This window comes from Oryx dammah, unplaced genomic scaffold (genome assembly GCF_014754425.2).
Source record: "Oryx dammah isolate SB20612 unplaced genomic scaffold, SCBI_Odam_1.1 HiC_scaffold_11232, whole genome shotgun sequence".
Lineage (NCBI taxonomy): Eukaryota > Metazoa > Chordata > Mammalia > Artiodactyla > Bovidae > Oryx > Oryx dammah.
Genome location: NW_024080625.1, coordinates 2,789,919 through 2,817,445, shown reverse-complemented (window position 1 = coordinate 2,817,445; position 27,527 = coordinate 2,789,919). Strand labels below are relative to the sequence as shown.

The 27,527-nt window shown below is 40.8% G+C and overlaps 2 protein-coding genes across 9 annotated transcripts in view; one reads left to right on the top strand and one right to left on the bottom strand.

The window, feature by feature from the left end:
- Nucleotides 1–2,083: 2,083 nt before the first annotated feature.
- Nucleotides 2,084–27,527, top strand: part of LOC120861332 (PC-esterase domain-containing protein 1B) — a 201,306-nt gene continuing 175,862 nt past the window's right edge. For 5 of the 8 annotated variants that reach the window (XR_005720523.1, XR_005720522.1, XM_040236979.1 and 2 more), the window contains exon 1: nucleotides 10,300–10,376. The gene's annotated coding sequence lies outside the window, so the exon portion shown is untranslated. Of the gene's footprint in view, nucleotides 2,198–9,731; nucleotides 10,162–10,299; nucleotides 10,377–10,775; nucleotides 10,831–27,527 lie in introns of those variants that run through there. The other 3 variants (XM_040236977.1, XM_040236978.1, XM_040236976.1) reach the window with 3 other exon arrangements.
- LOC120861331 (amphoterin-induced protein 2) lies at nucleotides 7,206–10,734 on the bottom strand. Its single transcript, XM_040236973.1, has 2 exons — nucleotides 10,104–10,734; nucleotides 7,206–9,738 (listed from the first exon to the last, which is right to left on the bottom strand). The coding sequence occupies exon 2, from the start codon at nucleotides 9,673–9,675 to the stop codon at nucleotides 8,110–8,112; it is 1,566 nt and encodes a 521-aa protein (XP_040092907.1). The 5' UTR covers nucleotides 9,676–9,738; nucleotides 10,104–10,734; the 3' UTR covers nucleotides 7,206–8,109.

Sequence of the window (27,527 nt, the reverse complement as noted above, 5' to 3'; positions counted from 1 at the left end):
CTGATTTCCTTTAGGATAAACAGGTTGGATCTCCTTGCAGTCCAAGGGACTCTCAAGAGTCTTCTCCAACATCACAGTTCAAAAACATCAATTCTTCAGTGTTCAGCTTTCTTTACAGTCCAACTCTCACATCCGTACATGACTACTAGAAAAGCCATAGCCTTGACCAGATGGACCTTTGTTGGCAAAGTAATGTCTCTGCTTTTGAATATGCTGTCTAGGTTGGTCATAACTTTCCTTCCAAGGAGTAAGCATCTTTTAATTTCATGGCTGCAATCACCATCTGCAGTGATTTTGGAGCCCAGAAAAATAAAGTCAGCCACTGTTTCCACTGTTTCCCATCTATTTGCTATGAAGTGATGGGACCAGATGCCATGATCTTAGTTTTCTGAATGTTGAGCTTTAAGTCAACTTTTCACTCTCCTCTTTCACTTTCATCAAGGGGCTTTTTAGTTCTTCCTCACTTTCTGCCATAAGGGTGGTGTCATCTGCATATCTGAGGTTATTGATATTTTGCCTGGCAGTCTTGATTCCAGCTTGTGCTTCTTCCAGCCCAGCATTTCTCATGATGTACTCTGCATATAAGTTAAATAAGCAGGGTGACAATATACAGCCTTGATGTACTTCTTTTCCAATTTGCAACCAGTCTGTTGTTCCATGTCTGGTTCTAACTGTTGCTTCTTGACTTGAGTACAGATTTCTCAGGTAGCATGTCTGGTGGTCTGGTATTCCCATCTCTTTCAGAATTTTCCACAGTTTATTGTGATCCACACAGTCATAGGCTTTGGCCTAGTCAATAAAGCAGTAGATGTTTTTCTGGAACTCTCTTGCTTTTTCAATGAGCCAATGTTCTTTAGAAAAATCATTTTTAAGCCTCAGTTCTCCCACTGTACCTCAGTTTTCCCACTGTAAAATGCATGTAAAAATAATAACTTTCTCATAGGTATAAGACAAAATATACAAACCCTTATTATTGTTACTGTTCTCATTTCTCAACACAGCTAGGACATTTCAGAAGTCTTCATCCTAACTGTAATGGAGGTGAAGTTTGGAGCTGTGAGTGTAGAGGACTGATGTTAAGTATTAAAGTCTCTTTCTCCTCTAGATTTGATCACAAATGATAATAGATGAATAGTCATATTTTAAATAGAGTCTATGACATAAACTTTAGAACACTGTTAACTGAACCACCTCCTTAAGGTATAACCTTTCTGGGGGTAAGGATCCCAGTTATGATAACATTCAGAGCATCTATGGGATGGCTATCTAGTGTTCAAGCCTATGTCACATTAGCCCATTTGGGTAAAGCAAGGTCTGCTAATTATCATCCATTTCTCATCTCCTATTTGCCAGCTTGGTCACTAGTAGACAAATCAACTCTTACTCTTGAATTGTTTCAGGTTTTTGCGTTTCATCTCTCAGCTGTATTATAATCTTCCTTAAGGGGAGAGGGTAGTTATTATATAGCACATATGCTTCCCTGGTGGCTCAGATGGTACAGCATCTGCCTGCAATGCAGGAGACCTGGGTTCAATTCCTGGGTCGGGGAAGATCCCCTGGAGAAGGAAATGGCAATCCATTCCAGCACTCTTGCCTGGAAAATCCCATGGGCGGACGAGCCTGTTAAGCTACAGTCCATGGGGTCGCAAAGAGTCGGACACGACTGAGCAACTTCACTTTCTTTCATGGCCTTCACACTACCTAGAAATACTTAATAATCTTCTCTTGGTTACCACTGGCCATTCATCATCAAGGGTTGACCCTTGATCTTTTGACACTTGACTTCATGACACCAAAATCCTAGAGTATGGCTGTTAGCATAACTGACGCCATCTTGGGGCCCTTACAGTTTCTCCTGTCCTTCTGCTGACCCTACTCAGGACTGTGTCGTACAGTAAATCACTTCCCTGTTGTCAAGAACTTTGTAGTTAAAAGGTATTGTTTAAAAATCATTAGGATCAGGTGGCCTCTATGCTCTGTTAGTCCCCAAACAATGATGGAAACTTTCACTGATGTATTGCTGGCGCCCACAAGACTAGTGACCCATTTGTGAATCTTGACTGAGGAATGCATGTCCTCTATCCAAGCACCTACTCCATAACCTGGGTTAACAACAAAATTGCCTCAGTAGCCCCTTGGAGGTGCAGAGTGTGGCTCCGATTCTGCATAGTTGCCTGCTGGACTCCGATCCTACCCTGTGAGTAAGTTACCCTATAAAAAAACCAACCCATTGATTATATAGAGCAGCCTGCCTCATTTTTCTGTCTCAAGATACTTTCTCAGTTTGGTGGCTATTTTTCGTTTCCTCTGTCCTCCAACACCTATAGACACTGCAAAATTCTCTTGATATTTGATTCTCTGCTGACATATCACCCCAAAGAGAAATTTAATCAGGTAACCTGGTGAAGCTACCTTACACAGTAATTTTTAAATAATTTTTAGAAATCTAATATGAAAATTCATTGAAAATATCCCCACTGGGTTTGAGTTGCCTCCACCATTCTTCCAGACATTTAAAATAAATTATCAGAAACATTTATATCAGAAATATTTATCCTGTAAGTTGGACCATTTTTAATATTAAAAAGATTTTAAGCACTTACTCATTTAAAAATCTTGAATGTGTCAGTTATAATGATAAAGCAGATATCTGCTTTGCATATTAAGCAATTTCATGTATGAAGAGCAACCAGAATGAAAAGACCTGCAGAATGGGGAAGTTTCATCTGAGGTCAAATCCTTTCAGATGGACTTCTAATTTTGCTACTTGTGTTTTAAGGGAAAAAACAATAATAATTTCTACCTTTATGATGTTTGAATGACTTCTGATCCCCCGACCCTCCTTTCTTCTCCCAGATTTGCTGTGAGCACTAATTACTTTTATAAAAGTTTACTCAGGACCCGTGCTTCATGCAGTTATTCTGTTGGTAAAACATCTCTAAGAGTTCTGTGCAGATATTTTTAAAATGATTCTCATGATGAAAATGACTTATTAACTGAGTCACCTGGGAAAATTATTTATCCCTTTTAAGCCTCTTTTTCCTATCTGAAATGAAGGGTGTGGTAATATTTTCCATTTCAGAGATTCTGTGATGAGGAATAAGCACCATCTCTCACAGCATGTCTGGCACTTTGCAGGCACTTAATATTTAATATATACATATATTGATATATCACCTTTTACAATTTATAAAAGGGTCTGTGTTTCCATACTGTTTACTCTGACCTCACTATAAGAGGATACCCCTTCTGCAATCAATTCACAAATAATAATGGTCCCATAAGCAGTCCTCTGAATCAGTCAAGAGGTTATCATAAGTTTTAGATTCTACATTTTATATATTACCACCCAATAATACTTGCAAGGGCAAACTACCATCATCTTTCCACACTAACTTTCATATTATAAAAAATTAGAAAAATATATGGTTTTGGGGGCTGGTTCTTGGGCAAAGAGGTATAGAGAACAATGAAAAGAATTTCAATACTCTCTTTTAAAAATAGTATTCTAATATACTGAGAAAAGAAAAAAGTTTGTTCTCTGTAGCTGAAATCTGCACGCAGATATCCTTGGGATATGCCTTCATGTTACTATGATCTAATCAAATTTGAAAGCCCCAAAGCTCATTGTCATGAACCGGATCTGTCGTCGCTGCTTTCAAGCCAAAAATAGTTTTAAAAAATGAAAGAATCAGAGATCTACTGATCTCAAAGTAATTACTCTGTGTTTCATAATTTAGAAAATCATAAATTATAAATTATAGCCAACAATTTACTCTAGAGTTTATTTAGTAATAGAGAATCAAACTCTTTCATTTTCCCAACATATTAGAGTTTGTGTGCATGAATTCTTCCTTTTATTAATAAATCTATTAGCAAGTAATAATAATGTATTTTGACATAGCTCCAAACACAAAATTTGCTGCAGCCTCATTTGTGGGGTTGGCGGGTGGCGGGGCGTGGGGCGGGGGGGGGGGGCGAGGTATGTTTCAACAAAATAAGCAACAGCATAATTATTTAGGGAAAAAAAAAATCACATGCAGGCCTTAACCCAGGGCCTGAACCAGAACTTTTGGTTGGGGAGTGTATAGAGGGTAGCTACTAGAAACCCCTGTTTATCTAACTTTCCCCTGTGATCCCATGGAGATGCTCTGATTTAGACCTACTTACTGCTCAGTACTCTTGCTTGGAAAATCCCATGGATGGAGGACCCTGGTAGGCTGCAGTCCATGGGGTCACTGAGGGTCAGACACGACTGAGCAACTTCACTTTCACTTTTCACTTTCATGCATTGGAGAAGGGAATGGCAACCCACTCCAATGTTCTTGCCTGGAGAATCCCAGGGACGGGGGAGCCTGGTGGGCTGCCGTCTATGGGATCGCACAGAGTCGGACACAACTGAAGTGATTTAGCATAGCATAGCACTGCTCGGTAAAGCAGATGAAACTAAAAGGTGACAATCAGCAAGCAGCGGTCATGGCCAAGGAAAAGCCAGCAATATTAGAGGGTGTTTAGGCTGTGTCCTGCTTTAACAGCGCTTAGCAGGATGATCCAAATCAGATGTCTTTTTAGAGTCTGGACTGACAGCATATCTTCTTGTCCCTCTTGTGTTTCCACCCCTGTAAGTTTCACCTACGTCCCTTCTGATTAACGTTTTAGAAAAAGGTTTACTTAGAGAAATGAAAACAAACAAACAAACAAACATGTTTTCCAGGCAAATAATTCAAGTAACTAAAGCTAAAAATAAATATATTTAAATCTCTCTAGGCCAAACAGTGAGGATTCATGAGGAAATTGACTATAAATTAATGTTTTAGGGCATTAGTTCAGATAATAGGTTTTGAAAGTATATTTTAAAATGTAACTCATGATTAATAGAGGGTGCTATCATCAGCTTAGTATCTTATAGTGAAAAAATATTGTAAGCCCAGGAAAATTTCACATATGTGATCTTTGTTTGATTTTTCCAGAGTACCCACTTCTCTCATAACTGATACTAAAAAATACTAAAAAATACTAAGTACCTTAAAAGAATAAGCCAGGTACATAAATCCAAATTATTACTTGGAAGGAAAATTATATAAAAGTTTTGAGTGAAACAAATTTATAATGTACAAATCACTTCTGTTCCTACATTTAAAATACATGTGATCAGGCTTCTACACGCATGCTATGTCTTATCAGTTGTGTCTGACTCTTTGCAACCCTATAACCTATAGCCCACCAGGCTTCTCTGTCCACGGGATTCTCCAGGCAAGAATACTAGAGTGGATTGCCATGCCTGCCTCCAGGGGATCTTCCTGACCCAGGGATCAAATCCGAGTCTCACGTCTCCTGCATTGGCAGGCAGGTTCTTTACCACTAGTGCCACCTGGGAAGCCCCTAGGCTTCTACCCTCTCCACCCCCTCAAAAAAGAAGATACACGTAAGAACTTAAAATTCCACAGCATAACATTCAGTTCTATGCTTTTACATCACCATGTCTTCCTATTCCTGTCCAAAACAAAGCTTTGCTTTGCAGCATTCAGGATTTGTTTTTGCATTATTTTTTATTGAAATATAGCTCATTTACAATGTTGTGTTAGTTTCAGATGACAGCAAAGTGATTCAGTTATACATACATCCATATATATACATATGTATATGTATATGTATATATGCATGTTTTTTTGAGCTGTAAATATGTTAGTTTTTATCTCAACTCAGCTCATCCTTTAACCAAGCATCAGGATCAGGATCAGCAAAAATCAGGCTCTCCAAACTCCCCAATGCCAGTACTGTCCATGGTCCCTTGCCAAAGGCAGCATGCATTTCCTAGGATCAAGGGTTTGAGAGTTGAAAGACCCTAGAGATCTGGCCCAGAAAAGGCTGAATTCAGAGATCTTCTGCAACCTCACTGCTGGCCATGTTCTTTCACACTCAGCACCCTGGTGATCATGGCCCCTGGAGGCAGCCCTTCCCCTTGCTGAAGCGTCAGTGGTTCAGGAATTTCCCTCTGTGTCCTGACTCTCTGTATGACCCTGAATGAACCACAGCATCTCTTCATCCAAATATGAATGAAAAAAGAGTAACAATTTTAAAGATCACACAGGTCACACAATTCTTCCTAATTGCTTAAATGGCAGGAATTGGAATAAAATATTTTCCTGTAATATCCTTGGGACTGAAAGATCTTATCTAACAGGTGACGTCTATGTTTAAAAGGTAGAGGCAGTAAGTTTTTAACACCAACTAGGCAATAAGGAATTGTCAAGTCAACTGAGCAATAGGTAACATCCTATGCTATTTCCTATGCACACATCCTGATCACTCACCCAACTCCTTAACCCACAGCTGAACAGTATCTGCCACTATGCCTGGCTTGGCACTTATCAAGCTGTCACCAAGGATCCATTGCTCCCCCAAAACCACCACTACCAAAGTCAGTCTTTCCTCCTCATCTCATTCTCCAGTTCTCCAAATGCTTGTTACGGTGGCCTACCTCCATCTTTTAATTATCTCCTCTCTCAGCCCCGGCGACAACACATCCTTGATTCATTCCCCTTTATCATTTTCTGACCACTGTTTTGCCTCATTCTTTGGCTCCTTCACCAGCCTTATCATTAAAAATAGCCACTTTTTAACTCTCTTATCTTCACCAGGAAGAATCTGGAAACTGGGCTCTCCTTGAATCCCTGTCACTAATTCACTGTGTGGCCTTAGACAACCCACAGCCCTCTTTGGGTTTCATCTATCCCTGAGAAAGTGAAGCAGCTGGATTTGATAATCCGTGGTCCTTCAGACCTAGGCAGTGCTGTCTGTCGTAATCCCACTCCTGTCGTCTATCAGTACGCGGTATATTTTCAGAAAGCCAGTGCAAGTCTGTGATGGAGCTAAGGCCACCGGGGAGTCATCACTTCCAGGGTGGGAAGGAACCTCTGAAATTTCCTTTTCATAGTTGAGAAAACCTGGGTTCAAAGTGGGTAATTGATTATCTCACAGTAGAGATGGGAATAAGGAGGCTCCTACATGTTCCAAATTCAGAGCTTAAGTGACTTTCAAACCTGGCTGAAGTGCATAATGGTATCAGGTAAAATGGGATATTGAAGGTATTCACTGGGTAGGACACTCCATAGTCTTTTTCCCTCTTAAAAAAAAAAAATCTGTAAGAAATTTGGAGAGAAATTTGCAATAGATGGTATTTAACACAAAGCAGCACAATCAGATCACGTAAAACATCTTAGATTTATATTTTTAAATAGTCAAATAAAACAGAACATCCAAGTTGCAAAACACATGTATTTACATTAATTCAAATGTCCAAAGTACAATATAGTGGCATCTCTTTAACAGTTCATATAATTTAAGACTTATACACACACAAGCATATAGACAAACATTAGTCTCCTAGAACAAAGGCTGAAGAAGTTATTCAGACATTTTGGCATTGACACTTACATATTTATGGCAACAAATAACGATGGCTTTAAACTTTCAATAAGATCTTTTGTACAAGAATAGGAGATGTACAGAATGGAAAGAAGATAGTCAAACAAATGTACCTTTACTATACTATTTATCTAACACCATAGGCAATGTGGCACTACTCAGCAAATTTGATCAGGACTGTCTATTTACTCTGGTCTGCAATGATAACATGAACTGAAGTATCCCCAAATCTAACTTTACTTTGTGCTTTATAAACAACTGCTGCTTGGTTCTTCCTTCTGCATCTTTTAAAAATGAACACTTTTCTTTAACATAACTCAACTTTGGTCCCAATAAGTTAGTAAAATCTCTAATATCTGAAATTTAGCTTTTCTTTCAAGAATCCTGAGTGAAAGGACAATGTCAGTCACGTCGCCTCCAGGCCAGCTTTGAAATTATCAGTGGTGCTAAAGATGAAGGTATTATCTAGAACTTAAATTCTGAAATACAACTCCATCTTTCTCTGGCATGAACCTAAGTGCTCTACAACATTTCCTATAAACCAGTGAAAGAGATCCTTTGGTTTTATTTCTGAAACACAGAACAACCCCATTTCTGCCCTGCTGTTTATTTCTGCAGACCACACACAAAGTTGAATATAAAGAGATTCAATCACTACATTGTACAAATGCAGGCACAAAACTAAGTGGACGCCACAAAGGGTGTGTCTGAAAATACTGAATTGACTGAATCTGAGTCAGATTTCACCCTTGTGGACTTTAAGATGCCCTCAGCTATGACCGTTTCACTGGGAAAGAGTCTGACTTTCCCATTCTGCCCTGCTGCAGTATCCTTCAGGGGTTCCAAAAACACTACTCTTTTTCCGGCCCCTGCCTTCCGTTCATCAGTGGGGGCATCACTATCAGGGCCGGGAGTGAGAATAGATGCATGAACATTGCTTTGGTTTAGCATATTTTTTCGTCTCTTGGGTTTACACTTGCAGGGACACGGTGTCAGATAGAGGTACAGAAGTACCAAAACAATGCTGGCCACGCAGGCTGCAAGAGTGGTAAAAGCTGTGTTAAATGCCTCGTGCGCATGGGATTTGTTAATGGTGAAATTGCTCACGTTTATTGTAACATCCACAGTTTCATTTAACAGACGTTGCCGATTCATTGCAACACAGGAATACACTCCAGCATCCTCAAAACGAGGACTTTCTATAACCAGGCTTCCATTGGGAAACACATGAAAGTTTTCCATCTCTTTATCGGGCTCCAGCACTCTGTTATCTGGACCGACCCACATGAAATCGGTATTTGCCCTACCAGTCTTGCCATCACAGTGGACCATCAGCCTTTCCCCAACCTGAGCCTCGTGAATAAAGCCAAGGGCACGGAAGGAACTATTGATGATACTGTCAGAGCAGTTCAGGAAGCTATCCTGGAGCAGAAGCACCTGATGGAAGTGCCTAGTGTCAGACCATAGGCGACAGGTATAATCATTCTTAAAATCCATCACTGAGCTGAAGTGCCTACGGTACCAAAAGATCAGCAAGGAGTAGAGAGAACAGTCACAGACAAAGGGGTTTCCATGAAGAAAGATACCTCTCAGTTGCTTTCCCGGCACTAAATTTATATGATGCATTGGCAGAGAGGAGATCCGGTTATAAGAAACATCTAGAAACATCAATTCTGCCAGCTTGAACCTTCCAACATACAAATCCATGGGAAACTGCGTGAGAAAGTTTCCACTTAAGTATAGTTTTTGCAGTTGGGAGAGCCCTCCAAACGCTGAAGGATCCAGATAGGAAATGTGATTGTTGTAAAGCAGGAGCACTTCCAGAACCTTCAGCTCTTGGAACACTGCACTTTTCACGGTCTTCAGCTTATTGGATGACAAGTCAAGACACTTTAGATTTGGAGTGGTGGAAAAACTGTCCGTGGAAATGCTTGTGATGTTGTTGTGCCGAATAATGAGGGTGTTCAGCTTTACCAAGGATACTGGAATCCACTCAGAATCCAGAAGCCCAATTCTGTTGTAACTCAGATCCAGTCTCTTGATCAGCCTGAAAAGGTTCCCAGGCACCCTGGACAGATTTTTGTTGGTGCAGCTGACGATGTCAGTGGCACAGATGCAAGCGGTGGGGCACACCCCGGAGGCGCCACGGCTCACAGTCACCGTAATAACCAGCAAACACAGCAGTTCCTTGCAGCCCGGTCTGACAACTCCAGGCAGGGTGGGCAGTGCGTGTAAACGTAAAGACATTATGGTCGCCTCTGAGTCTCTTCCAGGAGCCTTTTCCACCAGCTCAGTCTCCCACCAGTGAACCTGGTAAAAAATCAATATTTAAAGAGGGGTTTAAAAAGCAAAGATTCACTAGCACTAGTTAACCCTTAAGAGTAATATCTGGCTTTCTTTCCAATAACTTTTGAAATGGAGGGTTTTTTCACACTGGGGAGTCTATGTTAGATGCCAATTTTTCCTGGGTCACTCCTGCTTACAGGCATTTACAGTTCCATTCTATTGGCACAACCTTCTCAATATCAGAAATTAATTGTTTTTTAAGGTGCATCCTGCGTTGTTGTTGGTTTTTTTTTTTTTCTCTCTCTAGGAGACACAAAAATACACAAACGCGTCTTATAAACAATTACAGGGAAATACTTAACAAGCCACCCGTCCAGAAAGCAACTCACAGAGCTGGAACGCCTCACGGGCTCCGGGGATAGGCCGCCGACGTGGTGTCTTCTGCAGGTCTGTGCGTCCGTCTGTCTCTGTCTGTCACTCCGGCATCTTAAGACTTCCTTTCCCTTTTGCTCCCGGCGGGCGGCAGCCTCTCGCTGGCTCGCAACTTTGGAGAGTTTCAAGCCGCCGTTTCGGCGGCAGCAGCAGCAGCAACCCCGGCCGCAGGAAACGTCTCGACCGGCTCCGGTTGGTTCTCCCGGGCTTTCTTCATTGCTCGGCTGAAGGTACCGCCTGGGCGATCCGGTTGTCGCGTGGGGCGCCCGGCTCCTGGACCTGGGTCCGAGGGGCGGGGGCGCGGGAAGCGGATCGGAGCCGGCCCCGCCTCTCCGCTCACGGGAGGCAACAGGGCCCCGGCTCCCCGGCGCCACCGGCCGGGTTTTATCCCCGCGCGCTCAGGGTCGCGTGCGGGGCGGGGAGACCAGTCCCGCCCCTGCGCGTCCTCCTTCCAGCGTGAACCTGCTCCCGGGATACGGGCGGGAGCCGGCTGGGCGCGCGGCGGGGGGCGCGCGGCGCGGGAGGGGGCGACGGTGCAGCCAATCGGAGCGGCGGCCGGCGCACCCTGCACGCACCCACCGCGCGGCCCCGCTGCCGCCCTCTTCCTGCCCCTCTGGGTCCGGGAGAGCGGCCGCGCGGCGGGGCGGGGGACCCACACCGGAGGCCGGGCTCGCGTACCTAGGGGTGAGGACGCTCTCGCGCACGGCTGCCATTCGCGTCGGCGAGCCCAGCCCCGACCCGCGGGCTGGTGGGGTCGCGGGAGGTTAAGGGACACGCCCAGCCCGGGAGCTAGAGGTCACAGCCTTGAAGACCCACGTGTCGCGACCGCGCGAGGCGCGTCTTTCTCCCATCGAGTCCGCTGAGCTCCTTGACCTCTTATCGCTACCTTTCTTTGGGCGAAGGCCCAGGGGGCTCGCACAGCGCTAAGTACTGTGGGTTTTACAGGTTTGCAAAACAAACACCGAAGCCAAGCCGGCTTCGGTCTCCGCCCTCATAAGGGGGGCGGGGGGTATACAGAAAAATCGGGCACGTTCCCTCCAGTGCAACAGGATCTGCTACTGGGGGAAGGAACCGCGAAAGCGCCGCGAAGACGCTGCGCACCTCCTGGGGAAGTTCGGTCCCTTTCCTAACTCGGGAGGAAGCATCAGGGTTCGTGCCCCATTCGCGAAGGAGAAGCGCAGGAAAGAAGGGTTGGATCCGACCTTCCGCCTGGAAGGCAAAGATAAGAGTATTACGCTTAAAAGCAAAAAAATCCCAAAGCCAGGCGTGGTTTTTTTGTTTTTTTGTTTTTTTCAAAATGTGTTCGCGCGGGACAGAGACTGATTCCGGAAGGGGTGTCTGCCGAGGTTCTTCATCCTTTCCCAAGAAGCAAGCTAGGAAAGGTGCGAGACCGGGTGGACAAGGCCGGGCAAAGTGAGAAGACAGGGGGTGGAGCTGATGAGCTTTTCGATTAAAAATCCATTTTTGTTTAATTCGGAGATCAGTTTTAATGATGGGATTTGACTGAGCCAAATGACCCATTTATACATTATATCCGGATTTAAAGAACTAAATTACTGCCCTGACAAGAGATACTAATCAAAGCAGAAGGGACAGGGACATTGAAACGCACTAAATTGAGAAAAACAGTTGGGGGCAGGGCACATAACTTGTAATAGTACTTGAAAAATAGAAGCGATGACGTAGACGACCAACTCCTCGGCCCCGCTACATACACACTTGAGCCACCTTGACTTTAGTGCGCGTTGGTCTCTACATTGTCAATGAATGGATTCATGTGATGGCACAGATCTGTTAGGCCAGCGCCAAATGTAGATAGAATTGTGTGCATCGTTAATTTAGCTAGGCTGTTTGTGGAATAAATCTGAAATAGCACTGGTTAATTGAGGTTTTTCAGGTGAGAGCAGCTTGATTCAGATTAGTTTTGGTTTTCTGAAAAATTGAGGTTTATCATAATACAGTTTGAAATGCTTCAGGAAACATTTCTTACTGCAAGTTCCCAGGGGAAAGGCAGAGGTTGAGATTTTTTAAAGTTTAGGCCACGTTTCTTTGGGTTCTCAAAAAAAAAAAAAAAAAACCAGTGTACAGGGCTTCATTTTTACAGTTAGAATGATTAGCACAGAGAAATAGATTAAAATTACCCAGAGGAACACTTTTTAAACGACTAATAGATGACCAGGCTTTTGCAGTATTTTACCAAATAACATCCTATTCAAAGGAAAAAAAATGAAGATGGGAGAAAGACCTGTATTTCAAACAAAAATGGTTTAAAAAGAAAAGTAGCTTTTGAAAATGGAAGCAGAATGTTATGTTATTAGGGCTGCAGGCACATCTTAGAAACTTTGTGCAAAGATTACACAGCCTAAATAAACTAAATGTGCTCAAAATCCCCAGGCAAATTTATTTACCCATTTGAAGACCTGATTTGGGGGATTCTGCACATTTACCAAGAGGAAGAGAGTTTTGCAAAGTTTTGGTTTACTTGACTTGGTGAGAGAAAGCCAACAGTTGAGCTTAACGGTGGTGTAAGGTGGGACCTTACTTTGTGGCTGATGTTTTATCTTTCTGGAATCCCTTCTTCTACCAGATCCACCCTTTCCACTAGAAGTTATATTCCACAAGGGTGAAATGTTTTATCTTGAACACTGCTCTGTTCTTAGCTTCTAGAACTGTGCTTGCCACTTACTTGTCTTTGAAGGAATTTTTGATAAATTAACTGGTGAATGAGGCAGTTTCTTAGGCAGATTCTTAGGCAGCGTGAATGTACTCATTGCCCTCCTGCTGTCTATATTTCAAATGCTTGTAAAGAGAGGGAAAGAGGAGCCCTGTGAACATTATTTGAGTCCTGGATCCAGTAGTGCCTGAAGGCCACTGCACAATTTTATTTCCCTTCTAATTACATTCTCTACCCACATCCCTTTTTCTTTTTCCTTTCTTATTCTTCCTCAATTATTTTGAGTTGCGTTTCATGTCACTTGAAACAAGAATCCTAGTATATATGATGGTAATAAACAAATAGGTACTGAGCTATTACTATGTGTCAGATATGACCTCTGTGTTTTACATGTTTATTTCATTTACTGCTCACCAAACCCCTGTGATATTGTATAATCCTATAATTCAGATGGTAAACAACTGTGTTCCAAATTATTTGAAAATGGAATGGGACAAAATTAGCTTGAGTCTCCATTTGAAGGATTTAGATTAAACCAAAAGAGACATTTTTGACAGGGTGGTTCCAGCTTAGAATGGGTTGCCAAGACAGATGGTTGAGTTGCCTTCTCAGGAGTTTAAAATAGGACGGATAGATATTTCTCTGGTCTTTTCTACATGGCACAATCTATCAGTTTTTTTGTTTTTGTGTGTGTGTGTTTTGACCAGTAATGACTCTAGGATAGGAGAAAGTGGGTTGACATTTGATGGGATTCTGAATCTAGCCTGTGTGGTCCTTTGGCTCGGGTTGCCTGGGGGCAGGGATTTGAGTAAATGAAATCTCAGGGGTCTTCTAGCCCTGTGATTTCTGGAATTTCTCAGGTTGTAATCAAAGACTTATGGAATTAGAGCTAGGAGACAAAAAATTGTTATAGGGCTAATTTGATAATTTGGAGTCATTTTTACTAATCATGAACACTGTAATAGAACTTTATACGCTGTGAGGGGCTTTCACATTCTGTATCTCATTTAATTTCAGCACACATCCTGTGATCAGGTATAGTTGGGACACTAACCTAAAGTTGCCTCTTTTTTTACTTCCCTGGTGATAACGTGGTTAAGACTCTGTCTTGCAATCCAGGGGGTGTGGGTTTGATCGCTGGTCAGGGAACTAAGGTCCCATATGCTGCCTGGTGTGGCCTAAAAATTAAAATAATAATAATAAAGTTACCTCTTTTTAACCTGAGAGGACTTTTGAGTGGTTTTCAGGGACAACTCACAAGAGTATCTTGCTCTGCAGGGGCCTGATTGTTGCAGGTGGAAGCTTTCTGCTGAAAGCACACTCTAGGGACAGCCCTCTTGGTAGGGATTTTGCAATGTGACTGGAGCTTAGGTCACAGAAAACACAAAAGAGTGCCCACCAGCTCTGCAAGTGCACTCTGCTCCACAACCTTTTGGCCTGCTCCAGTTGGTTTTTGTAAATTCTCCAAGATTTGTGATTGAACCAGATCTTGAACCCAGTACTCTGCTTCTGGCTGTATGCAGATTCCAGCTCCAACCCCTGTGCTCTGAACTCCAGGTGGCATGGGTTACCTTGTGGCTGGGTTCTTTGGAATCTCCCTAAGCTAGAAATGGGGCAGGGAATGGGGATGGAACATGCAGCAAGTACCCACATGCCCTCCCCAGGGAGAGCCCACAGTGGAGCAACTATTTAATCAATCATCACTTACCCATTTGCTCCTCCCTTTATTTTGGGGGGTGGGAGCTGAAGTGGGGACAGGTTGCAAAGCATCCAGGATCTTATTTCCCCAACCAGGGATCAAACCCATGCCCCTTGCAGTGAAAGCACAGAGTCCCAACCACTGAACCACCAGTCCACCCTCTACCCCCATCTGTTCTTTCTGTCTCCTGTCTTCACTGACATGGACTGGATAGAATTTTTGTTGTTGTTGATGTTGCTTTTAATTTAGTTGAGATAAAATTTGCATAAGCAAAATTCATCATTTTAACCATTCGAAAATATACTGTTGTATGTTTAACACTGTCTAATTCTAGAATAATTCCATTACTCCTGAAAGGAAGCCCTGGACCCAGTAAGCAGTCACTCCCATTTCCCTCCTGCCAGCCCTTGGCAACCACTAATTTACTTTCTGTCACCATGGGTTTGCCTATTCTGAACATTTAGCATAAATGGAATCATACAAGATGTGGCCTTTGTGTCTGGCTTCTTTCACTTAGCATACTGTTTTCAAGTTTGGATGAGGTGTTCTAGCTAAAGGTTGTAGAACCAGTTGGGATCATCCCTTTGAAAGTTGTACATAGATGGTTTTCAGGCACTTGAGCTTAAACATGGGCCATCTGCTCCTGCTATTGTCAAGCTTGAGACCCAAAGTTCTACTTATTCAGAGTCTTCAGTTATAAAAGTGTCAAGTCCCTGTGTGATTACAGAAAACCAGCGGGTTCTGAGTTGAGAAGATCTAAGTTCTAGTCCTGGGCGAAAATGCTTTCATCTCTCCATAAAACCTAAGAATCAATTAAGGATATGACAATTAATGATTTCTTAAGTTCCTTTTAACTTCAAAACATGAATCTGATTTTCTGATCTGCTGTTGCCCAGGACCCAGGAAGACAGATGATTAAAACCGAGGTACTAACCGGTTAGAGCCCATCTGGGTTTAGTTCCTTCCTCTGGGTCAGTTATCACTGCAGTGGGTAGACACAAACTCCTCTTTTTCCCCAGTGATGTCAGTCTTATTGCTGTTTCAGGAAAAGTAACTGAGAGCAAGTTGCCTATAGTCAAGATATCACTTTAATTTATTAAGTATTCGATCACAAAGGGGCAGCATCATTTCTCAAAGAAAAAAAAAAAAGATGCATCCTTAATGTCCAACAGGGATGTGGGTGAATAAGTGATTGTGCATCCATCCAGCATTGTGCTATATTGTCATTAAAAATAATGTAACAGAGAAATATCTCTTGTGACATAACAAAAAATTACCAAAAAGTATTCTTCCAATTTTTACAAAAGAAAATACACATGTATATGAATATCTGTATGTATAGAAGATCATCTGAAAGAATATATACTTATAACAGTGGTTTTAAATTTTTCAGCTCTTATCTGCATTTTCTATTTCTCTGCAATGCTTTTGGGATAAGAAAAATTACAGTGAGAACTTATCATTGTTTCAAGTTATTGATGATTAAGTCATGTGCATTAGTATTTCTTCTTTGTGACTCCAACTTAATATTCAGCAACTCTAGTTTCTCTGGTGGCTCAGACAGTAAAGAATGTGCCTGTAATGCAGGACACCTAGGTTCAATCCTTGGGTTGGGAAGATCCACCGGAGGAAGAAATGGCAACCCACTCCAGTATTCTTGCCTGGGGAATCCCATAGACAGAGGAGCCTGGCGGGCTGCAGTCTATGGGGTCGCAAAGCGTTGGACACGACTGAGCGACTAACAATTCAGTTTCAGAGAGCAAACACTCTTCTAACTTCTCAGGCAGGAAGTGACTCTGATTTCCCCTGATTTGAGGTGCTGTAATTGCTGTCCCCTCTTAGCACAGCTGTCATTTATCTGGCAGGTATTTCCTGGGCATCTGCTAAGTGCTGGGTGCTGTCTGTTACTCTGAGAGTTTTAGCAGTGCATATGAGCTACTGTAGCTCACAGGTCACCTTAGGATTAGCCACATGTAGTCACTTACGTATTTCTTATTGGCCAGTCATCCCCATTCCCACGTTTGCAATTCTTCTGCATTGGCAGGCATTTTTTTTACCACTAGTGCCACCTGGGAAACCCATTTATAATCTTACCGGTAACTTTATTTCTGCTGAAAGAATAAATTCATTGTTGTGGGGAACCTGAAAATGTTGCAAAAGGATGATTTTCTCTTTGTCATAATTATGTAACAAGAGAAATAAACAGACCTTTTTTTCTTTTTTTTAATACTCTGAATTCTCAGCCTTAGTAATGAAATAAGCAGATGAAAACTTGCTTTATAAAACTGAGTCTTAAAGCCATGCATCTAGCATTATGATTCCTTTTATGATTTTGGTCATAAATGGTAGGTGCTCTAGTTTTCATTTGCTTATTATTAGCCTGAAGGGATCATCTAATTGAATTCTTAAATGCTATTATATTTCTCAAAATTGGGGCTAATTTTATCTCTGAAAAATATGGATAATTTTTAACAAACTCAGTTTAGAGAACTACATGAAGTGTTCAGAATCCAATTTTATATCTTTTAAAAAACATGATTTCCTGTAGCAGTAATTAATTTATCATACCTTTGTAAAGGTGATATATGATTATTCAAGGAACTATCTGATTGGAAGCAATCATTATTTGCTAGTCAACATTTACACAAAATAGAGTAAAATGAGAGAATATAATAAACACTCTATTATATAACCAGCAAATACTTATTCAATTATTTTCAGCAAATACAAGGCCCTCTGTGGTGGATGCTCCATGAGTAATAATTGGCTCTGGAACTCTGACCTTTTAGTGGAAAAAAAAAATTGCATTTAAGTGGAGGAAGACAGAAGGACCTCTGGAAAGATCCAAGGAAGCGGGCTTGATAATAAGACCAAACATTTATTCTCAGTGTCTACCAGGCTTCTCATTACAAATTCTTACAAATTCTCATTACAAACTCTTACAAATTCTCGTTACAAATTCTCATTACAAATTCTTACAAAGATCCTACAAGATGACAATTAACATCCCCATCTTCTAAGGAGGGCTTTAGAGCTTAGCTGGTTTATATAACTTGCCCAAGATTACTTCAAACCAGATCTCTCACCCAAGTTTGTCCCACTCTGATCTCATGCTCAACCATTAGCTCTGATACTTCCTGTTAGGGAGTAGAATGGTCAGCCATAATTTAAATTCCATTCAGCAATATTGTTAGTTCTGGCCACATTCCCAGACCCATGATATGGTTGCTCTCCTCTAGGAATGTGTAGTGTTATTAGAATAATTATAGGATATAAGACAATATATAATTCAATTTCAAATTGGTTATAACCAAGAGCTAAAATATTTGCAACAGAAAATATGTACTTTGGGCATTGAAAATTCCAGTACAAGCAGAATTTTAGGTCTTACTCATTTCTTCTAATTTTAAGTCAGTCATTTCTTGGTTGACTAAGTAGCTGATTCAATAGACTGAATTGGATGCACACACAAACATAATTTAGAAGAAATCATTTGAGTGGTCAGGGATGAAAATGATCTCTCAGAATTAAGCAATGATAGTATGAATCCTTGGAGAAGGAAATGGTAACCCACTCCAGTATTCTTGCCTGGGAAATCCCATGGACAGAAGAGCCAGGCGGGCTACAGTCCATGGGGTCGCAAGAGTCGAACACAATTTAGTGACTAAACAACAACAATATGAATCCTTCTGGCTTATTTTATCCACGGCATTCATAATGGAGAATTAAAAGCTAAAAAAGTAGTGTCTCTTTCCTGGCACATGTAAACAGTCTGAAACATCCTCTAACTGTATGCCAAATGACCACGTGTAAAAAGGGGTGGGGGAGCAATATGGTGAAATTGAGCATTGAATAAAGACTCGAATCCCTGGGTTCTGGTCCCAGAACTTAAAACATTTATTAACTGTGTGATCTTAGGGAACTCACCCAGTCTTTCAGATTCTCAACCCTCCCAATTGTGAAATGGAAATGTAGTACCCATGTATACTCTATTTGATTTCACAAGGTTGATGGAGATGAGACATGTGAAAAGTGCTTTGGGAGCTCTAAAGCTGTAAAAGGGTATTAGAGTGTGTCCTATTCGTGTGTTCTTCATCCTTGTTGCCCTTGTGCCTTAGATGTGATCTGACACAGCACAGATGTTTAACAAATGTTTGTTGAACCTAGTGGAACCGAAGCTAGGTTTATGTACAAAATAAACAGAGCTGGAGAGGTATCCCACCACAGTGATGTTTGTACTAATTATGTGGCTCCCCTGAGCCAGGCTGTATCGGAGCACAGCAGGTCCTCATTTGGTCCTCCTTTGGAGAACCTGCTGTTGGCTCAGCCCTGCCTTATTCTCCACGGAACTCTCAGCTGCTGCAGATGGGAACGAGCCACCAGTCTGCATGCCTGGGCCGCCCAAAGCCCCGGGGGACTTGAAGCTGGCAGGTTACGGAGAGCATCCTGGGTGAAGACCTTTAGTTAGGAGAGATGACTGGCAATGTCAGTGACACACTGGAGAGTCCCCAGAGGGGTTCTGAACTATAGGGAAAAACAAAATTAAAAAAAAAATAATCATCACTCTCTCCAGAGAGCAGTTTTGATGTGCTGCTGCTTGCCTCCTGCATTGTGATAGAAATGCACGGTAGGAGAACAAGGAAGGTTTGTGTAGGAGAGGTGATGTGCAAATCTGAACAAGTTGCTGGAGGATGAGTCTGCTCACTGACATTTCCTCCTTTGGAGAAACAGCTAGATGATGGAAAAACAAGCTAGTGTGGCAGCTGTCCACATTTATCTCAAAGTGGAATTTTTCACTTATTCAATGATATTTATTAGAATTTATGGACATCTGAATTCCTCTTTCCTAAATCCCCTTTTCTGGGAAGGCACTGAGGACCTTAATACTATTTTCATAAGCAGAATAACATTGATCTGATGGATATCATATATCTTTGTTTGCTTGTCAGAGGATGAATTGGCTTGAATGGCATCTGACTCAATGAACATGAGTTTGAGCAAACTCAGGGAGATGGGAAAGCACAGGGAAGCCTGGTGTGCTGGAGTTCATGGGGTTGCAGAGTTGGAAACAACTTAACGACTGAACAACAACAGGGTGTGTCTAGGAGGAAAGCTGAATAGTGGCTTCTCCAGATAGACTACTTGATAGGATCAACATACCCCAAGATGTTAGATTCAAGCTTGATATTCTTAATGCCCCAGAGTTAATTTGACCTGTGGAGAATGGCTTATAACATAAGCCAAAAGAATACCTATCTACGAATTTAAAGCAAACATCAAGTGGATCAGAACTCTGCCTGTTAGAAAGCTTTGGGAAGCCAAGTTTATAATCACAAACAAATTTGCTGAGTGTGAAATAATAGAGAAGAGTAGTTTGATGAGTTTAATGTTGAGTGATACCAAATGATTATAGCATGACAAACCTCTTGCCATAAGAGAGGTATGTCTCAAGACCACATATTCAGGTTGGCTGGACAGGACAACACTGTCATCCTGGACAGGCTATTAAAGCCATTAATCAGTGAAATCTTCAATTACATAAGAAGTACAGCGGCATCATGATGCTGCCCCAATCAGAAAATTACACTTTCTATTCAAGAGGATCTCTTCCTCTTTCTTCAACAGTATAATAATAACAGAGCAGCAAAAGCAGAACATCGTAAAGAAGGCAGAGTGGCGATCGTGCAGAGGGAGAGGCAGAGGGACAGAGAACACAGAACTCTTATCAGAAAGGGTTCTCAGAAAACTACAGAACTACCTGGAAGAAAAAAAAAATCAGTCTCCAGAAACAATCCTGAGAAGCAGGCATTTTGCAGAACCTCAATAAAACATAATGAAACATCGTGTATATTGAAAGTAAACTGAATAACTACACAAGCAGAAACTGAGGTCTGTCCAACAATTTTGAAGAAAAAAAGTTCCAACAAAGACAGTTTGAGGTAAGAATCATGTAGCGCAGAGAGAAGAGAATTAACAAAACAGGGGCAAAGTCCCCCAAATCAAAGAACAGAACATTTACCAGCACCCACCAGGTTCCATGTTTCCTTCTAGTCACTAACTACCCGGTGACGACCACTCTCATTGACTTCTGGATTTGTTCTGCCTATTATGATAAATTCAGTTCAGTTCAGTCGCTCAGTTGTGTCCGACTCTGCAACCCCATGAATCGCAGCACACCAGGCCTCCCTGTCCATCACCAACTCCCGGAGTTCACTCAAACTCATGTCCGTTGAGTCGGTGATGCCATCCAGCCATCTCATCCTTTGTCGTCCCCTTCCCCTTCTACCCCAAATCCCTCCCAGCATCAGGGTCTTTTTCAATGAGTCAACTCTTCGCATGAGGTGGCCAAAGTATTGGAGTTTCAGCTTTAGCATCAGTCCTTCCAATGAACACCCAGGGCTGATCTCCTTTAGAATGGACTGGTTGGATCTCCTTGCTGTCCAAGGGACTCTTAAGAGTCTTCTCCAACACCACAGTTCAAAAGCATCAATTCTTCGGCACTCAGCTTTCTTCACAGTCCAACTCTCACATCCATACATGACCACAGGAAAAACCATAGCCTTGACTAGTTTTGTTGGCAAAGTAATGTCTCTGCTTTTCAATATGCTGTCTAGGTTGGTCATAACTTTCCTTCCAAGGAGTAAGCGTCTTTTAATTTCATGGCTGCAATCACCATCTGCAGTGATTTTGGAGTCCCCAAAAATAAAGTTAGCCACTGTTTCCCCATCTATTTCCCATGAAGTGATGGGACCAGATGCCATGATCTTCGTTTTCTGAATGTTGAGCTTTAAGTCAACTTTTTCACTCTCGTCTTTCTCTTTCCTCAAGAGGCTTTTTAGTTCCTCTTCACTCTCTGCCATAAGGGTGGTGTCATCTGCATATCTGAGGTTATTGATATTTCTCCCGGCAATCTTGATTCCAGCTTGTGCTTCTTCCAACCCAGCGTTTCTCATGATGTACTCTGCATATAACTTAAATAAGCAGGGTGACAATATACAGCTTTGACATACTCCTTTTCCTATTTGGAACCAGTCTGTTGTTCCATGTCCAGTTCTAACTGTTGCTTCCTGACCTGCATATAGGTTTCTCAAGAGGCAGATCAGGTGGTCTGGTATTCCCATCTCTTTCAGAATTTTCCACAGTTTATTGTGATCCACACAGTCCAAGGCTTTGGCATAGTCAATAAAGCAGAAATAGATGATACATTATACACATGAAATATATACTCTTCTTGTCTGGCTCTTATTGCTCAACTCTGTGCTTGAGAATTTCATCTATATTTTTGAATGTAGGCATCAATTAATCTCACAGCTATATAATATTCTGCTCTGTGACTCAATCATAATTTTTTTTCTATTTTAAAAAGTATTGCCTAGTCTAAGGTTATGAAAATGTTTCCATCTAAAAGGGTATTGCTTTATCTTTCAATTTGTCTCTCCAACCCAATATTGCTGTGGTCTGAATATCTGTATTCTGCCCTGAATTCATATGTTGAAATCTTAATCCCCAAGGTAGTGGTATTAGAGGTGGGACATTGCAGAGATGATTAGTTCATAAGGGCAAAGCCCTCCTGAATGAGATTAAACTCAGGAGAGACCCTTTTCTGCCAGGGGGGTCATAGCAACAAGATATTATTCATGAATGAGGAAGCAGACCCTCACCAGAGGCCAATTTTTATGGTATTTTTGTTATAGCAACCCAAAAGGACTAAGACACATCTGGAATTGATTCTTGTGTGTAATGTGAAGTAGAAGTCAATAAACACTTTTTTTCCGTATGGATATCCAACTGACCCAGCATGATTTACTGAAAAGACCCTTTTCCCTGCTGAATCTCATGGTCATTTTGTCATAAATCATGTGATCATATATGTACGGATCTGTTCTATTGGACAGTGATCTGTTCTTATACTAGTATCACACAGTTCTGATTATCCATGGCTTTATAATAATAGTTCCTGCTATAGTGTGAGCCCCTCATATTTGTTCTTCAAGAAAAGCTTGGCTTTTCTTGGCCTTTGCATTTCCATATGAATTTTAGAATTGATTTGTATTGATTTGTACATTGCTGGGGGGAAAAATAAGCCTATATCTTGGATTTTGGTTGAGATTGCATGGAAGTATGTAATACTCTGAAGAAAAACTTATATCTTTGTAATACTGAGTGATCCAATCCATCACAAGTCCACTCATTTAGCATTTCTTTATTTTTTCTCAATAAAATTTTGTAATTGTTAGTCCTGTACATCTTCAATTAGATTTATTTCTAAGTGTTTGAGTTTTGGGATACTATTATAAATGTTTTATTTTCTATTTGTTTATTGCCAGTATATACAAGTAAATATGGCTTATGTCGAAGCTCAGCTTGCTAAATAAAAGACCATAAACTGGGTGGCTTATGAAAGTGAAAGTCACTCAATTGTGTCCAATTCTTTGTGACCTCATGGATTATACAGCCCATGAAATTCTCCAGGCTAGAATACCTGAGTGGGTAGCCGTTCCCTTCTCCAGGGGATCCTCCCAACCCAGGGATCTAACCTAGGTCTCCCGAATTGCAGGTGGATTCTTCACCAGCTGAGCCCACCAGGGAAGCTCAAGAACACTGGCGTGGGTAGTCTATCCCTTCTCCAGTGGATCTTCCCGACCCAGGAACTGAACCAGGGTCTCCCGCATTGCAGGCAGATTCTTTACCCACTGAGCTATAAATTTATAACATAAATTTATATCTCACCATTCTAGAAGCTGAGAAGTCCAAGATCAAGGTACTGGCAGATTTGGTGTCTGGTGAGGGCTATCTTCTTCATACATACACAGTGGCTTTTTTTCTGTGTTCTGACGTGGTAGAAAGGGTCAGGGATTCCTCTGGACACTTTTGTAGGGGCACTAATCCCATTCATGGGGTCAGAGCCCGAAGACTCCATCTCCGAATACTTTCATCGTTGAAGTTAGGATTTTAAAATACGAATTTTGGAGGGAACACAAACATTCATTCTACAGCAACTAATTTTTGTATGTTGATTTTATATCCAGTGTCCTTCTTATATTCTCTTATTAACTCTAAGAATTTATCTATAAATTCTTTAGAAATTTTCTATGTACATGATATTATTGTCTAAAAATGACAGTTTCATTTCTTCCTTTTCAATCTCCATGACTTTTCTTTCTTCCCCTTCCCTTTTGTGGGCTTCCCTTGTGGCTCAGCTGGTAAAGAATCTGCCTGCAATGTGGGAGACCGCGTTTCAATCCCTGGGTTGGGAAGATCCCCTGGAGAAGGGAAAGGCTACTCGCTCCAGTGTTCTGGCCTGGAGAATTCTATGGACTGTATAGTCCAAAGGATCGCAAAGAATCAGACATGACTGTGTGACTTTCACTTTCACTTGCCTTTTGCTCTGGCTAGACCTCTAGTTATAACGTTATTTGTTGTTTTGTTTTGCTAAGTTGCTAAATTGTGTCTGATTTTTTGTGACCCCATGGACTGCAGCCTGCCGGGCTTCTCTGTCCATGGGATTCTCCAGGCAAGAATACTGGAGTGGATTGCCCATTTCCTCCTCCAGGGGATCTTGCTGACCCAGGGATTGAATTCTCATCTCCTGCAAGGGCAGGCTGACTCTTTACCACTGCACCACCAGGGAAGCCCAGTTACAATGTGGGCATGCTTAACCCAGTCCTAGTATTAAGGAGAAGATTTCAGTATTCTACCAGTGAGAATGATGTTTGCTGTGGGTCATTTGTAGATATTGTTTATCACATTAAGGAGGTTCTGTTTTTGGTTGGCTAAAAATTTTTATCACAAGTGAATGTTGAATTAATTTATCAAAAACTTTTTCTGCATTCAAGATGATCATGTGATTTTACTCTCTTTGTGAATGTGGTTAACTAAGTTTATGATTTTTAAATGTCAAACCTACTTGCAAACCTAGACTAAACAGCACTCAGCTTACTATATTTCCTAATATTTTGTTAAGAATTTTTCAGCAATGTTTATGAGAAAGGTGGGTTTGCAGTTTTCTCAGAATGCCTATCAGAGTTTTTAAATCAAGTTTATGCTTTTTTTTTTTTTAAAGTCTGAGAAGTTTTGCTTCTGTTTAAATTATATAAGGGTTATTTTTCCTTAAATTTTCACAAAATTCATTGAGAAGCTCTCTGGGCCTAGATTTTTCTTTGGGAAAAGGCTTTTAAATAATGGGTTCACATTTTAAAACATACACAGAACTAGTCATATATTCTATTTCTTTTTCCTCTCAGCCTTGGTAAGTTGTGTTTTTTAACAAATTTGTCTATATCACCTAAATTGTCAAGTTTTTCTGAATAAAGCTATTTTTAGCATGTTTTTATTGTGCCATCTATAGTGATAGCTCCCTTTCATTGCTGTTGTTGCTGATTTTGTTTTTTTTTTTTTACTTTTCTTGATCAGTCTTGGTTTTATTAAGTTTGCTAATCTTTTCAAAACCAATTTTTGAGTTTGTTGATGTTCTGTATTATATATGTTGGATTATTATTTCCTTGATTTGGTTTTTATCTCTATCATTTATTTCCTTAGGTTTGACTGCTACTCTTTTTCTAGTTTCTTGAGATTAATACGTAAATAAGTTGAGTTTTTTTCTGTTTCCATTATTAATCTCTAGTTCAATTCAAGGTGGTAAGAGAAGATATTCTTAAGTATTTCAACATTTTGAAATTGCTGAGACTATTATTCATTGGAAGGACTGATGCTGAAGCTGAAACTCCAAAACTTTGGCCACCTGATGCCAAGAGCTGACTCATTTGAAAAGACCCTGATGCCGGGAGAGATTGAGCGCAGGAGAAGGGGACAACAGAGGATGAGATGGTTGGATGGCATCACCGACTCAATGGACATGGGGTGGACTCCGAGACTTGGTGATGGACAGGGAGGCCTGGCGTGCTGCGGTTCATGGGGTCGCAAAGAATAGGACACAACTGAGTGACTGAAGTGAACTGAACTGATATTATAATACACTGGTTTTAATAAATGTTCCAGGTATACTTGAAATGAATATGAAACGGTCATTAGTAGGTGTAATTTTATGTGCAAAGCAATTAAATCGGGTTGTGAATTATACTGTTATTATCTTCTATATCCTTACTGATTTTTTATTTTTAGCTTATTCTATCAGCTGTTGAGAAAGTTATGCTAATGCTGCCCATTATTATTGTTGATTTGAACATTTTTCCTTTTCATTCTGTCCATTTTGGTTTGATTTATTTTGAAACAATGCTATTGGGTGTACAGAAACTTAGGGCTGTAATATCTTCCTATTGGACTGACCTCTCTTTATCTCTGATAATATTTCTTACTTTAAAGTTCACATTGCCTTATACTGGTAGATTCACATAATTATTTTCATTGTTGTTAGTGTTGCATGATATATTTATCTTTCCTTTTACATTAAACATTTCTTTGTTAATATATTTAAAGCATACAGTTGGGTTTTTTTAAACCTAATCTGAAAACCATAGTCTTTTACTTCAAATTTAGTTCAGTTACATTCAGTGTAGTTGCTGGCATAATTAGGTTTCTAGATATTATCTTATTTTTCATTTTCTATTAAGCTCTTCTCTTTCATATTCCTTTTTTCCTTGTTTTATGCTTTTGTCCCTCTTTTTTGCCTTTTTTAGATTATTTAAAATGTTAAATTATTGAATTTTTTTATTCTAATAACTTATAAATAATACATTGGTTTCTTATGCTGATAATAGTTATCCTAGAGATTACAAAACATAGGTTTATTACAAAATTATAAAAATTATTATTTTTACCACCCTCTGATATTTTTATATCCTTAAACCTTCCAAGCTGTTTAACCTTCCTGCCTTTTCTGTTCTTGTTTTGCATTTTAGTTGTACATAGATTTTTACTCTCCAAAAAAATTAAAATTATTGTTTTGCACAGTTAATAGGAATTTATAAATATCCATGCACTTACCCTTTTCAATGTTTTTTGTTCCTTCCAGCATTTTTTTTTTCTGAAAATAGACTTGCAATGCAGCCACTATGAGTTAAGTATGTTAGTTTAAGTATATTTGAGATGGAATTTTGATTATACAATCACCAAAAATAGATTTTAAGTTTGGGTAAGACGACTTTAGTGTCAAGGTCGGGCAATAATATTGATTTTTCAGTAAAGTTCTGAGTTTACTCAGTCAAATTCAAATACTTACTGAAGGTGTTCTCCAGTTTTCAGAGAGTGTTAACATTTACCTCTCAGTTGATACTGCTAATAACTTGATTGTGTTGTTCACTCACTAAATCCCTGGGTTGGGAGGATCCCATGGAGAAGGGAAAGGCTACCCACTCCAGTACTCTGGCCTGGAGAATTCCATGGACTGTACAGTTCCATAGGGTCACAAAGAGTCGGACACCACTGAGCAGCTTTCACTTTCACTTTTCAGTCACTAAGTTGAGTCAGACTCTGCAGCCTTATAGACTGAAGCCTGTCAGGCTCCCCTATCTTCCACTATCTTTCAGAGTTTGCTTAAATTCCTGTCCATTGAGTCGGTGGTGCTATCTAACCAGCTCATCCTCTGCCACCCCTTCTTCTTTTGACTTCTTTTGTAACTTGCCAGGCTCCTCGGTCCACGTGATTTTTCAGGCAAGAATATTGGAGTGGATTGCCATGTCCTCCTCCAGGGGATTTTCCTGACCCAAGGATTGAACCCAAGTCTCCTGCATCTCCTCTATTGCAAGCAGATTCTTTCCCATTAAGTCATTGGGGCGCCCCCACTAACTTGATAGATAATTCTTTCCCATTAAGTCATTGGGGCACCCCCACTAACTTGATAGATAATTCTTTCCCATTAAGTCATTGGGGCACCCCCACTAACTTGATAGATAAGCCAAAAAGACAAAAAAACAGGATCATGGAAGGAAAGAGACTCCTTTAGATTAACACACCTTACACTGAACCCAAGTCCCCTGATGCCTGGGTCAGGTTTCTGACTATTGTATCAACAAGGAATACCTAAGATACTCATATGTCTATAAAGAAAAG